Source organism: Dipodomys ordii, unplaced genomic scaffold (assembly GCF_000151885.1).
Source record: "Dipodomys ordii isolate 6190 unplaced genomic scaffold, Dord_2.0 Scaffold42, whole genome shotgun sequence".
In the NCBI taxonomy this organism is placed as follows: domain Eukaryota; kingdom Metazoa; phylum Chordata; class Mammalia; order Rodentia; family Heteromyidae; genus Dipodomys; species Dipodomys ordii.
Genome location: NW_012267258.1, coordinates 4,085,443 through 4,100,569, shown reverse-complemented (window position 1 = coordinate 4,100,569; position 15,127 = coordinate 4,085,443). Strand labels below are relative to the sequence as shown.

The 15,127-nt window shown below is 45.9% G+C and overlaps 1 protein-coding gene across 3 annotated transcripts in view; it reads right to left on the bottom strand.

Moving 5' to 3' along the window:
- Window positions 1-15,127, bottom strand: part of Vdr (vitamin D (1,25- dihydroxyvitamin D3) receptor) — a 63,073-nt gene that overhangs the window by 25,629 nt on the left and 22,317 nt on the right. For 2 of the 3 annotated variants that reach the window (XM_013018846.1, XM_013018848.1), the window contains exons 2-3: window positions 12,786-12,866; window positions 10,649-10,796 (exon numbers count right to left, since the gene is read on the bottom strand). In XM_013018846.1, coding sequence (XP_012874300.1) covers window positions 10,649-10,794 — 146 coding nt within the window. In that variant the 5' untranslated portion in view covers window positions 10,795-10,796; window positions 12,786-12,866. The remainder of the gene's footprint in view (window positions 1-10,648; window positions 10,797-12,785; window positions 12,867-15,127) is intronic. The other variant, XM_013018845.1, reaches the window with a different exon arrangement.

Genomic DNA, 15,127 nt, shown 5'->3' with positions numbered 1-15,127 from the left:
TCAACACACAGATGGAGACCAGAGGGAGCTGGCCCACTTGATCCCGAAAATGAGACTTGAAGAAAGTCCTGCAGCAGCTGCAGGCAATCAAAGACTCTTGGGTCACTTGAATCTTGGGTCCACAAGCGTCTCCTCATTTAATAGTGGGGGCCACTGAGGTTAAGAAACTTAGCAATAAGGCAGAAATGAAAGCTCTCAGGTCTGGAAGTCTTAGGGATCCAGAGGCTCTGCTTTTAACTTGCTTTCAACTTTGGAATTCAATGCAGTGAAGCCATGGGTAAATAGCCCCAGGCAGAGGCCCATGAGTAGAGCTCAAGGCTGAGGGGGGTCCCAGCAGGTAGAGGAAGTAGCTGCAGTTGACCTTGGCTGTGGTCTCCCCATCTGATGACCCTCTTTACCCAAGGGACAACAGCAGACTTGGGGTTGTGTAGGGGAGGTAGTGAACACCAAATCTATCCTGGCTAAAGCCTAGACTTGCCCCACGTGGCAACTGCCCAGAGAGAGACTTGGTGAGCCTTTTCTGCCATCATGGAAATGAACGCCTTTCACCTCTCCACCTCCACCACAGGCCCAATCTTTTCCTGAGAGGCAGCAGACTATGAAAGCTCGTGGGATGTGTTAGAGCTCCCCAGATGTGGTCACCACAGACACATCTGTCTATTCCAGAACGTGGGCTGGGTGCCCCTCCCTTCTTCCTCTCCTTCCCCTGCGGTTCTTGAGGATTCGTCACCTGTTACCACAAATGCCCACAATTCTCTAAACCTACCTGAAGACCAGAAGTTTCTAATTCAGAGCAAACTCTCATTTCCTTTTTTTCCCCCAGGCATTTAAACCTGAGGGGCTGCTCTTTCCTCCTACCGCAGTCTTGGCTGGCTCGAAACTCTTCCCGTGAAGCAAGCCTTCAGTGTCCCAGGTACCAAACAGAGCTAAGATGGTGCCCTGAGTCCAATAGCATGGCCAGCAATACCCGCCAAAGCCTTTAGCAGTGTCCAGTGGGGCCAAGCTCTTCCTGAGGCTCAGGAGAGGGTCCCAAGTCCCTTCCGAGACCCCCATCTGTCATTCCTGAGACCCCCCCCAGGAGGGGGCCCTTAGGGCACTTTATAGCCTCAACTGTTTTTTTTCAGGAGGAGCTGCTGTTGGCTTCTAGGTAAGCCTGGCAGCCTTCCCACTACAAGTTTTGTTTTCTTCAGGAAAGAGATTTAGGAGCTTTACCACCTTTTCCACTTATTAAAAAATGCTTTCTCCTATTATTTGACATCTGGAGCCCAATTTCAGGCTTCCATATAAGAGAGGTTGCAGATATCCATTGGCTCAACTATATCTGGCAACAGGAATAGGTAGGTTTGGGGCTGGGAAGGTGGCTCAGTGGTAGAGCGCTTGCCTTGCAAGCATGAAGCTCTGGGTTCGATTCCTCAGCACCACATAAGCAAAAAAGAAAAAAGCCGGAAGTGGCACTGTGGCTCAAGTGGTAGAGCGCTAGCTGAAGAGCTGAGGGACAGTGTCCAGGCCCAGAGTTCAGGCTCCACGACCGGACCCCCCCACCAAAAAATACTTGTGGCAACACACAAGTTATATACTTATAAACACAACATCAAATGAAACCGGATATACATACTAAAACCTAGAAATAAATTAACTACAGGAATAGGTAGGTTTGGAGTCAGAATGCAATAAAAAAATTTAAAAACGTAGAGTTGAATTAAAAGTAAATACTTGAAGCTGGTACTAATGGCTTATGCCTGTAATCCTAGCTACTCAGGAGACTGAGATCTGAGGACTGAGGTTCAAAGCCAGGAAAGTTTGTGAGACTCTCTTATCTCCAACTGATACCAAAAAGCCATATGTAGAGGTGTTTCTCAAGTGGTAGAGTGCCACTTTGCACAAAAAGGTCAAGTAAGCGCAAATGGTCTTAAGTTCAAGCCCTAGGATCAGGACCAAACACCATTTTTTTTTTTTTTTGCCAATCCTGGGGCTTGAACTCAGGGCCTGGGCACTGTCCCGGAGCTTCTTTTTGCTCAAGGCTAGCACTCTATCACTTGAGCCACAGAACCACTTCTGGCCTTTTCTGTGGTACTGAGGAATGGAGCCCAGGGCTTCATGCAGGCTTGGCAAGCATTCTACCACTTAGCCACATTCCTAGCCCCAACACCAAAATTTGAAGGTAGAAATCCTAGTGTTCTTGCTTTCATTGTATGAGATTAGTATGAAGCTCCAGAGTATTGCAAAGGAGAAGAGATGATAGAAGCGGGGGAAACCAGAACAGAGAAAGAAGAGAAAAAGGAGGAGGAGGAGAGTAAAGTCCTGAGCTCTTTCTGGAGCCAGGCACTGACTCTCACAGCACTACCACATTAGCCATAGCTCCACTTCTGTTTTTGTTTTTTTTATTTTTTTGCTAGTTAATTGGAAATTAGCTATTCATAGACTTGGCTGCCCGGACTGACTTTGAACTATTAGCAAGGATTACCAGTATAAAGTACCAGCACCTGGCTTGGAGCTTTAAAATTATTATTCTTATTTGAAAATACAAATAATCCACTCTTCCCAGGGCCTCTAAATACAAAATCAGAGGAAAGGGCTGGTGAGGGGGAGGGTGGAGACACCTGACACTCGGGGTAGTGGTAAGCAGTCAGGTTGAGCCCTCAGGAAGCTCATTTACTCCAACAGCCAATGCCAGGGCCTTCCCAGAACCTGGACCTCAATCCCAGGGACTTCAGCCATGTCTGCTCCAATATGTTTCCTGGGCCACAGGTCTTCTTGACTTCAAGACCAATTTCCTCCACTCTCTCCCTCCTAAAAGCATTTCCACACATATGGCTGTCATCTAGTCTCTGCCCACAAAGAGTCAAGGCAGCCAGGCCACCTAACCCTGGCTCTGTGCTTTATCTTGAAGACCTATACCCTACCCTACCTTCCTCCCAAAGCTAATTGCCTGTGAGCTGGTTTGGTGTTCTGAGAAACAAGAGCCTTGGAATTCTAAGGGAGCCCAATGCCTTTGCTGTTCTCTGAGCCTGAACCCTGTCATCCTCTGGATGGTTGGCAATTATACCCTAGCTCAGGAAAAGGGCCAGGGGTGGTGCAACCATGCTAAATATAGACACCATTTCTAGAAAGCCAGGGGTGAGAGAGGACATTTACTGATTCTCATGCCAGAGACCAATTCATCAAAATATGAAAGAGACAAGAAGTTCACAAAAGCATCAAGTGCCAGGGGCTAGGGGCTCAAGTCTGGGACAGTAAGGCTCTGGTCAAAAATGGGGACCTCTATGGGGCTGGGAAGGTGGCTCAGTGGTAGAGCGCTTGCCTTGCATGCCTGAGGCCCTGGGTTCGATTCCTCAGCACCACATAAGAAAAAAGAAAAAAGCCGGAAGTGGCACTGTAGCTCAAGTGGTAGAACGCTAGCCTTGAGCTGAAGAGCTGAGGGACAGCTCCCAGGCCCAGAGTTCAGGCCCACAACTGGATTCTCCCCCCCCAAAAAAAATATTGCCCAATAAGCCAGGCACTGGCGGCTCACACCTGTAAACTTAGCTACTCATGAGGCTGAGATCTGAGGATCATGGTTTAAAGTGAGCTCAGGCAAGAAAGTCCACAAAAGTTTCTTCCCAAATAACCAGCAAAAAGCTGGGAGTGGAGCTGTTACGCAAGTGGCAGAGTGCCGGCTTTGAGCCAAAAAGCTCAGAGACAGCTCCCAGGTCCTGAATTCAAGCCCCAGTAGTGGCGTCAACAAAAAGAAAAATGAAAAAGAAAAAAGAGGGAGGAGAGGGGAGAAAAGAAAGGAAAGAATCCTCAGGGTACACTGAGAATGAATTTAAATAAAGGATCCAAAATTAGAGTGTTAAATCCTAAAGAAACAAGAACAATGACCAAAAGAAACATACTATCTTCATACCATTGCAGCTATCTTCCCCACTCTCCTCCTGTCCTCCCACCCCCCATTATTTTTTGTGTTTTTTTTTTTTTTTGTCAATTGTGGGGCTTGAACTTTGGGCCTGGGTGCTGTCCCTGAGCATTTTTTTTGCTCAAAGCGAGTGCTTTACCACTTTGAGCCACAGCGCCACTTCCAAGTTTCTGGTGGCTAATTGGATATAAGAGTCTCATAGACGTTCTTGCCTGGGCTGGCTTTGAACCATGATCCTCGGATCTCAGCCTCCTGAGCAGCTAGGATTACAAGTTTCTCCACATTATTCTTGGGCCATCCATAGTCAACCACACTTATGCTCTTTCATCCACATCCCAGGACATCTGTGGAGGGAGACCAGTTGACCTGGCCAAAGTTCTCTGTCCAGCAACAATGACTTCCTGGTGAGTCATTTACTTGTGCCCCTAGAGTGCCCTATGTGGCTGCTCCTCCCATGATTTCTATTTACTCTAGTGAATTTAAGCACTTTGAGGTTTAATTGGCTGGACATTTGCCCCATTTTTCTGCTTCCCTTCACATCAGAATTCTTAGAAGAGCTACAAATATCAGCTGAGTGATCTTCCTGAAAGCCAGAACATTCCTCATGTTCCTGCATCCTCACTAGCCTGTGTTTTACTCCCTCTGTCCTTCGCAAGACCCATAATTAACAAACTCCCTGCAGACTGCGGGGCCAGCAAACAAAAACATTGACTCCACACTGTCCCTTTTATCTTAGAGCCTGCAGCACACAGATTCCCAATGTCTCCCCTCTTCTCTCCCCTCCCTTCTCCTCCCCTCTCCTCCCCTCCTTTATCCTCCTCCATTCCCTCTCCAGTCCTCTTCTGTTCTTCTTTCCTCTTTTTCAGTCCCCTTCCCTTGCCTCTTGTTCTCTCCTCTCCTTTCCAGTCCTCTACCCTCTCCTCCCTCTTCCTCCCTTTCTTCCTTTGTTCTCTTCCTCCCCTCTCTACCTCCCTCCCTTCTTCCCTCCCTCCCTCCCTTTCTTTCTTTCTTCCTTTCTTCCTTCCTTCCTTCCTTCCTTTCTTTTCCAGGGATGAACTTAAAGGACTTGACAAGCTAGGCAAATAGTCTACCACTGACTTACATATCCAGTTTTAACCAGTCATCTGTAAGACATCATCATTGGATGATATCTTTGCAAAAGGAATCTCTCTGATACTCTTTTCTGTCATTTATACCTTTCCTTTTATATTGGACCTTATACAACATTATCCATGATAGAAACATGAGAGAAACACTAAGATACATAAATATGGGTCAGAGCATTCACTATGTCTAATACACATTACATAAATTTTATAGATTACATATGAGCTAATATCTATATATTTATATATTAAATAAATGTTTTAATATATACAAATGGAAACATGTATATAACTATACATATATATGTATTATATACTTGTGCATTTATACATATATGTATATATGCTGTGTATACACATATATATCATATATATGATACATTTGTATATCTTTAGTTTGTAGTCAATCTAAATATTTTTCTCGTCCAGCCCTTACTTATTATGCTCTGATTGTTAATATATAGCCAAAAAGTTCTGATCACCTACAGATCAGTTGTGCAGACTTTTATTTCACACTGGAAATACCATCTTTCTCAGATGATATCCATATACAGAAGAGCAGAAGCAGATGCAACATGAACTTACTTTTGGGAATTGACCCACAATGGTCTCTAATTCCTGGCTGTAGATCAATAGAACTGTGGTCCAACCTTTGTCACCCTTCAATTTCATTTCTGGTCACCCTTTGGTTTGAGTCTTGGACTTGCTCATATGACCATAACTAGCCCCTAGAGAAGTTTAGTTTTATCTCAGAAGTCAAACAGAATACTCATGGTCAGACAGGATGACCTGTCCCCAGGGTTTGTAAAAGAGTCCATGAACTATCACTATAGCAAAACTCTGAAAACTGCTGTGACAGAGTTGAGGGTGCTTCTTGAGAGCCAGGACTTGGCAAAAACATTTCTGGTCTCCAGAGGAAACTACTTCCTGGGATCAAAATTGCACAAACAAACAGATGTAAGTAGCTAAGTGCCAGTAGCTGACACCTGTAATCCTAGCTACTCATGAGTCTGGTATCTGAGGATCAGGGTACTCAGGAGGCTAAGATCTGAGGATCAAGGATCCAGCCTGGGCAGAAAAGTCCATGAGGCTCCAGTTAACCAGCAAAAAGCCAGAAATAGAGCTGTGGCTCAAATGGTAGAGCACCAGCTTTGAACTAAAATGCTGAGTGACAGTGCCCAGACCTCGAGTTTAAACCCCGGTATTAGCACACATAAATATATATATACACACTCCAAAAACAAAAACAAGAGAACAAACAAAAAACAGGTAAAAGAGGCAAGAATCTTCAAGTAATTATCAATACCAGACTAAAATGAAAAATAAATAAATAAGGGCTGGGAAAGTAGCTCAGTGGTAGAGTGCTTGCCTTGCATGCATGAGGCCCTGGGTTCCATTCCTCAGCACCACATAAGCAGAAAAAGCTGAAAGTGGCACTGTAGCTCAAAGTGGAGAGCACCAGCCTTCAGCTGAAGAGCTGAGGGACAGCGCCCAGGCCCAGAGTTCAGGCCCCATGACCAGCAAAAAAACAGACAGAAAAACAAACAAACAAACAAACAATAAATAAATAAATAAAATTTGGATGAAGAAAAGGAGGAGACAGCAGAGGAAAGAAGAGGAGAACTGATATAGATAATAGATTCTTATTATTCACAGTAGTTATAATCTATATAAATCACTGTGAACATTGGATTAACAAATACTGGACCTTTGCTCTTGGGGGAAATAAAGTTTATGTTCCTAAGAAACTGAGGTCAAGGAAGAAAAAACATTTGAGTCCTTATCTTGGGATTCATTTCACCTAACATCAACTTATCTGACCGTTTCTGCTTGACTCAGACATATACTAGTTATTGCAAATAAGGGAAACCATGGGACCTATGTTTCTTTGGGCCTGGCTTACTTCACTTAATATAATTTTTCCAAGTCTTTCCATTTCCTAACAAATGGGGCAATGTCATTCTTTCTGATGGAAGCATAGAATTCCAAATAGGGATACAGGTGGACCCATTGCAACAATGAGATGTACAAGACGTTTGTCAAAACACGAACTTTACAACTTTGGTGTGGGGGAAGGGAGGAGTGGACGGGGGGGGGGGAGATGGGGAGAGATGGTAAGGGGAAACAAAGGAGGAGGCAACAATGCTTGATAAGAAATGTACTCATTACCTTGCCCATGTAATTGTAACTCCTCTGTATGGTATTCTCACAATAAAAAAAAAAACTGAGGTCATAACATTTCTTTTGCAGGGGTGGGTTGGTTTTGAGTTTGAACTCAGGGCCTGGTCACTCAAGACTAGCACTCTTTGAGCCACAGCATCACTTCTGGTTTTCTGGTGGTTAATTGGAGAGAAGAGTTTCATGGAGTTTCAGCTCTCAGCCTCCTGAGTAGTTAGGATTACAGGTATGAGCCTACTGATGTCTAATGAGCCACCAGCACCAGCTGACAAATCCATAACACTGATTTATATATTTTTCTATCTAAAGACACTATATTTCATATGTATTGTTGATTTAGTTATCATTTGATTTAATTTTTATTTTTGGCACCCCTGGATGGGCACAAAATATTGTTGATTTATTATTATTGAACTATTGAACAGTGAAGAGCACTAACATCTTGTGTCTGAATGAGCACTATAGCTCATATAAGACATACCATAGCTTTCTTTGCTTAAAAATACTAGAGTGAGCTGAACACCAGTGACTCACACCTGTAGTCCTAGCTACTCAGCATGCTGATATCTGAGGATCATCGTTCAAAGCCAGCCTGGGCAGGGAAGTTCGTGAGACTTTTATTTCCAATTAACCAGCATAAAAACAGAATTATTATCTGTGACTCATATGATAGAGGGCCAGACTTAAATAAGACCCTGAGTTTAAGCCCCAGTACTAGCAAATAATAATAATAATAGATTGTGGCTCGATGCCTCACACCTTTAATCCTAGCTGTTTAGGTGGTTGATCTGAGGATCAAGGTTCAAAGGCAAGCTGGGCAGACAAATTAATCAGCAAAAAGTTAGAAGTGATGGCGTGGATCAGTAGAGTACTAGCTGTGATCAAAAAAGCCAAAGATAGTTTGGGACCCTGAGTTTCAGCTCCAGTACAAACACACACACACACACACACACACACACACACACAGAATATTAGATAGTACTATGCTAAGCTTGGGAACCATTTAAGGAGTAAAATCACCAGCAACAATCTCAAAATGATCAGAACCCAAACAACAACAAACTACTGAGAAACTGATCTGTAGAATACAACCTGACAAGAAGCCACCTGAGGGCTCCATTCACAGAGCTGTACCCCAGGGGAAGAGAGAGCTGATTTGGGATAGGAACTTCATGAATGAACCAAACAGCCCCCAAAGCTATGGAAGATGTTTTGGCTGGTGCCGGGTGACATATAGACTCCTGGAGAGAATCTCCATTTTGGCAGCTCTTGATCCCATGTTCCTTGAGATCTGGCGAGGGAAGGAGTGAAAGAAGCAGGCTGGGAGAGATTGGAGTGGTGGCCACAGAGATCTGTGTAAGACACTCATATGATCAGTTAACTGAACACAGGAAATTCAGGATGTCCAATTAATAAATGTACAGCTGCCACTCCATCCCACATACTTATTATGGGTTGTATGATGGGAAGCAAACCCTGATGTGTATGCCCAGACTCCTCTATTATCTCTCCAAAGGTAGTTTCCCCATTCCCAGGTCCTGGCAGGAAAGGGCCCAGAATTACCTGGCATCCAGGGCTCCAGCTCTGGAGCTCACACCCTGTGAGAAGTGTGGGTTTCAGTCAGCCCTAAGGACCGATAGATGTGGCACCAGTACCTAGTGCCAGGAAGGTTGCTGGTCTGGTTCTCCAGGCTGGGAAGCAGCCTACCCAAAAGTCAAGAGCCCAGTTTGCTTGCACCAGGCCAAATAGGCAATTAGCACCCACAGAACCCTTGCTGTCCAGTGATTGCTCAAGCTATGAAACTTCAAGCTTACTAGTTCCTGGGTAGAGAGCAGGTAAGTTGGGAGCCCCTGAGATAGAGGAGAATCCCAAACAATGGCCTGTACTCAGAGTCACCTTGCTGCCCAGTTCAGACAGGAGCCAGAAAACTTTAGCATCCTCATTTTGGACTTGATTTTCGCTGTCTGTCTCTCTGTCTATCTCTCTTCTTTCCCCTTCCCTCCATCTCCTTTGTCTTTCTACTTCCCTCTCCCTCTCCTTCTCTCTCTGCTTGAGAGGCTTGAACTCAGGGGCTGGGTTCCATCCCCTAGCTTTTTGATTCAAAGCTGGCACTCTACCACTTAAGCCACAGCTCCACTTCCAGCTTTCTGGTGGTTAATTGGAGGTAAGAGTCTCTTGGACTTTCCTGCCCGGGCTTGTTTTTGAACTATGATCCTCAGATCTCAGCCACGTTGAGTAGCTAGGATTACAGGCCTAAGTCACCAGCATTGGCTATTCTTGCTTCCCTTGATTTTTAGAGCCCTGTCCTCCTCTTTGCCACTGACAGTCTAGATTGGCACAAACTCTTTCTTGGATACTCTTTTCTCTTCCTCCAATGTATGCCAAATGCTAATTTCTCATGGTTCCCAGTTCCATCCCATAATCCATCCCTTCTCTACCTTCTCTCCCTGGCTTGTGATGGGAAGGAAGAGAGGCTTGGGCCTCTCTAGTGCTCTCCCCACACTGTTAGCTCTTAAGATCTCAAGTTCACATGAGAAGAGCAGGGGCTGGAGACACCAGCCCTGACTGACTAAACAGGAATTCTGGTAATTCCTGGCATGGCTTGGGCCATCTTTGGTTGCTGTTCAGACCTAGGGTAAGTAAGCCATGGGTGAAGTGCTGGGCCCAGAGTAGGCATAGTGACCCAGTCAGGAATGCACTCTCCCCTGCTCCAAGGCACAGTTTGGATTGGACAGGAACTCAAGCATTAAAGCCAAGTCCTGGGGCTTCCCCAAAGACCTATCTGACTGATAAGGATGCTTCCAGCCTCTGTGGGGGAGGAAAATTGCTTGGAAGTATAGACACACGGGTTGGGCAAGGAATAAAGGACTAATTTTCTTTCTTTCTTTCTTTCTTTCTTTCTTTCTTTCTTTCTTTCTCTTTCTTTATTTCCTCCCTCTCTTCCTCCCTCCCTCTCTTCTTTCTTTCTTTCTTCCTTTCTTTCTCTCTTTCTTCCTTTTTTTCCCCTGTGTGTGTTGGTACTAAGGCTTGAACTCAGGGCCTGGATGCTGTCCTTGAGCTTTTTCACTCAAGGCTGGTGCTCTACCACTTAAGCCACAGCTCTACTTATAGCTTTTTCCTGGTAATTAGAGTTAAGAGTCTCATGGTCTTTTCTGCTTGGGCTGGTTCCAAACCATGATCCTCAGATCTCTGCCTTCTGTGTAGCTAAGATTACAGGTGTGAGCCACTGGCATCCCTCATGCCAAGGACTAGTGAGAAGAAACACAATCACCCCCAGGAAAGCAGCTCCCAAGGAGGTCAGGGGAGCCATCTTCAGCTGAGAGGAGATGAAGAAGGCACTCCTGTCCAGGTGTTATTGCTCCTATTGGCTGTGAGGGTCACATGATCAACAGAAGCCCAGGAGTTCCCAAGGGAAAACTTTGTTTCTTCTTTCCTTGTTCCTCTTGGGGTGGAGCCTAGGAGGACTTACCGGAAGAAGCCTTTGCAGCCTTCACAGGTCATAGCATTGAAGTGAAAGCCTGTGGCTCGGTCTCCGCACACGCCACAGATCCGAGGTACATTCCGGTCAAAGTCACTGGGGTCAGGCAGGGAAGTGCTGGCTGCCATTGCCTCCATCCCTGCAAAGATAAAAGGTAGGCCACATCCAGGACCAAAGTCAATGGCAGGGCCACCTGGCATCTTCTATATTACCCCTCTGCCACAGCCCCTGACAGCTTAGCCAAGCCTGGGGTTTAGGCTGTAGCCTGAGTTTACACCAGTGGCTGTGAATCATGCCTGTAATCCTAGCTACTCAGGAAGCTGAGATATGAGAATCACAGTTCAAAGCCAGCCTATGCAGGGAAGTTCATGAGATACTTATCTTCAATTAACCACCAAAAAGCCAGAAATAAAGGTATGACTCAAATGGTAGAGCACTTGCCTTGAATGGAAAAGCCAAGGGACAGTGCCCAGGCCCAGAACCAACACAAAATATATGCATGCAATTATGCATACATACATACATACATACATGCATACCTTTTAGTTCATTGGTGATTCTAATATGCACATGCTCCTCACTAGCTCTGCTCCATCTCAGGAGCAGATCCGAACAGGCCAGAGCCTCTATCTTGTCCTGTATGTCATCCAAGAGGAAAATGGGGAGCCGTCTAATGCCCAAACCTGAATCCTTTCTATTCCAGGCCCTGTTCCTCACAGCCAGACAAGTCATAACTAAGGACTCTGGTCCCTGGTGTCCTGGCATCAAGGTAATGAAAATCTTTTCCTTCATTTTTTTGTGTTCAATTCATTTAACATTATTTTTAAAGTCTTTCTGAATAATGTGAATCATATATGGCTAATTATACATAATCATGTACAATTAATTGTCAGAGACAGGTTTGTTTGTTGTTGTTGTTTTGCCAGTCATGGGGCTTGAACTCAGGACCTGGGCACTGGCCTTGGTCAGCCATCCTAAGTCCACGATAACTCCTACAAGTTTTCAGAACATAGAAGCATCTGAGACATGGGCAGGAATCCCACTGCCCATTAGCATTATAGGGTAATAGGTCAGTGGCTTAACCCAGGGTCAGCTCAGATGTTGCGTCCCCAAGTCATCAGGATGTTGTATAGCATCTGGGTCATCCAAGCTCCCCAACAGCCAGTGGATTTGGTGGAAAAAAAAAAAGAGAACTCAGAGCCTGGCACTGGTGGCTCATGTTTGTAATCCTAGCTACTCCAAAGGCTAAGATCTGAGGATCACGATTTAAAGCCCACTTGGGCCACAAAGTCATCCATGAGGCTCTTATCTCCCATTAACCAGCAAAAGTCTGGAAATGGAGCTGAGGCTCAAGTGGTAAAGTACCAGCCTTGAGTGAAGAAGCTAAGTCTTGAGTTCAAGTCCCAGTACTGGCATGAGAGATAGATAGATAGACAGACAGACAGACAGACACAGAAACAGAGAGATAGAGACAGCGAGAGACAGAGAGACAGAGACAGGAGAGAATCAAAGAGATGGGAACGCCTCATTTCTCAACTCAATCCAACAAGCTCAGCCTCATTGGTCATGACATGACACAAGGGAGTTAGGACAATACAATGCTATCACATGGCACAGTGTAATCCTTAACTTCAGGAAGTGGCCTGGCCTGCAGGTGAGAACTCAAGCACTGGGGTAGGCTGGTCAGAAAGACTGGATCCCCATCGAGAGGCCCACAAGGGAAGCGGACCATTGTAAGGGGTCAGAGAGAGGATCCAGCCAAGCACTCGGGAGCAGAACCCAGATGTGGAGAAGGGACCTAGGATTCTCAATATCTGAGAGCTGAGAGCTGCAGGAGATACAAGCAGAGACTAAGGAGGGCAGGAGAAGGAGAAGGTGGGAGCCAGGAAACACTGAACCTGTAAGACAGCCCCTCGGATCCCAGCTCAGAGCCAGCAAAGTCCCTCTCTGAACTCTTATCCTAGCCTTCGTGCCTGTGGACCTCAGCTGTAGATTCTGGTGACACAGATCCTACACATGCAAGGACTCGGGTAGGACTCCCTGCCTTCCCCTCCTCTGTCCCATGACTTTCCCCTGTCCCTGGAAAGTAAGCCAGGAAAGGTGTGGTTGACAAGGACGGTGCACTTACCTGAAGGAGTAGGGGGCAGGTGAGTGGAACTCAAGGGTGCTCTACTGTGCTCTACCACAGATGTGTCCAAACAAAAGGATTCTGAAAGGTAGAAGATGAGACATTTTATCTAAAGCATCATTCCTCTATGGAGCTCAGCAAACCATAGGACACTCTTGCTAGGGACATCAGGTCCTAGATCAAGGACTCAACACTTGACAGAAGTTACTACTTGTGTGTGTGTGTGTGTGTGTGTGTGTGTGTGTGTGTAGAACTTCCATGTCATTGCTGGCAGGAGTGTCTGGACAGGTGCCAGGCTTGGCTGTCCTTTGAGGTAGAAAGCAGCATGAAGTATGTGAGATGTGAGGGTGATAATCAGAACTGCAGATGCTAAGACCTTCGTCCTGTTCTTACAACCAGGATGTTGAGGGACTGGAGGAATGTGTGTGTGTGTGTGCTGGTCCTGGGGCTTGAACTCAGAGCCTAGATGCTTCCCTTGAACTATTTTGCTCAAGGCTAGTGCTCTACCACTTGAGCCGCAGCTCCCCTTCCAGCTTTTTAGTGGTTCATTGAAGATAAGAGTCTCACAGACCATTCTGCCCAGGCTGGCTTTAAACTCCAGTCCTCAAATCTCAGCCTTCTGAGTAGCTAGGATTATAGACAGGAGCCACTGGTGCACAGATTGTAGAACAATTTTTCCCTTTTTAAAAAAATATTTTTATTGTTATTATAAAGGTGATATACAGAGGGATTACAATTACATAAATCAGGTAAGAAGTACATTTCTTTTTGTCACTCTTCCCTCCCATTCTCCCAGTTTTTCCCTCCATTCCCACCCAGAAGTTGTATAGTTCATTTTCAACATAGTATCTAGTAAGTACCACGGCTGCATTTGTTCCTCCTTTGTCCCGACATTTCTGAGCTCCTCCCTTGCTCTCCCAAAGACAGATAAATGAACAAACAAGACAAAAAGAAAAGAAAACAAAAACAGCAAGGAAGAAAAAAACAACCTTCTTGTTTCTATTTCCTGGAGTTCATGTGGGTAAGTACTATTTTATATGATGCACCTAGGCATTGTAGCTTTGTAGGAGAACCTCTTTCTAAGGAGGCCTGCTGTGCTCCCTGACCTGCCCTCGATAGTAGGTACACTCTGGGAAGCAGAGGCATGGACCGCCCTGGCGCACATTGCTGAGACTGGGGAGGAGATGGCTGCCCCAGGCAGGATTGCACCGGAGCCTTGCAGGAGCTGGGTGCAGTGCGGCGCTGACTGGGACAGCAGCACAGGCCCCTGGCCTGTGTCTTTTTGAGGTGTCTTCGAAGGCAAGTGTCTGGGATCTCCTGTTTGTGTGTAGACACGGGGGGGAGGGAGGTGGAGCAGGTGCTGCAGGGTTACACACAGCAATGTATGGCTTTCTAACAAGATGTTTTCCTGACGATTTTAGCTCTTTCCCAGACATGTTTAACGCCCCCGGCCTCTGCTAAGGCTGGGGAAGGGTTGATTTCCCAATCCAGCATGACAGCTCATCAGGTGGGACTGGCAAAATTGTACCCACAAGACAGACAGACAGACTTGCACACACACACACACACACACACACACACCTCCCCTTCCCTGATGTCAATACGAGATGGGACATTATATATACTTTTTTTTTCAGCTACCTGACCCTGAAACTTAGCAGAGGCCTTTAAGCCAAACCCAGGTAGGGAGGTCCAGTCCTCCAGCTGTTGCTTCTCTTTAAAGACTCCTCTGTCTCTCTCTCTCTCAATCCCCCCATCTCTCTGTCTCTCTGTCTGTCTCTCTCTCTGTGTTTCTATCTCTTTCTCCCTTTCCCTCTCTATTTTACTTTCTCCCTTCCTCCCTCCTCTCTCTCTCTCTCTCTCTCTCTCTCTCTCTCTCTCTCTCTCTCTCTCTCCTCTAGTGCCCTCCTGATTAGGCAGGGGAAAGGAGAATTTAAGGGGTTGTCAAGATCTGCACTCATTGTACACAGATGTGGCAGTCCCCAGGGGACCCTTGAGGAACAGCCAAGTGGCTGAAGCTCTGAGGTAATCTAAACTCTCATGGCTATGGGTGGAAAGGAGCTGTGCCTGCTGGGAATGGACAGGCTACTCATCCTAGCCATGCTCTCCCTCATGTCCCTTGCTTTCCCCAGCCCATGTTCCCCAGCTCTTCTGAATTCTATCTTATAGATTTCTCAGAGTCCCTAACTGATCCTCAGGAAGGCTGAGGTGAAGGGAAAATACACACAGAAAGGATCATTACCCTCCTGTTATCATCCCCTAGAGTTTTCAGAGGTCAGAGGGGTCATCCAGGTAGACTGTCACCCTTGAACTTAAAACAACTGTTTGGTTGAGCATCAGTG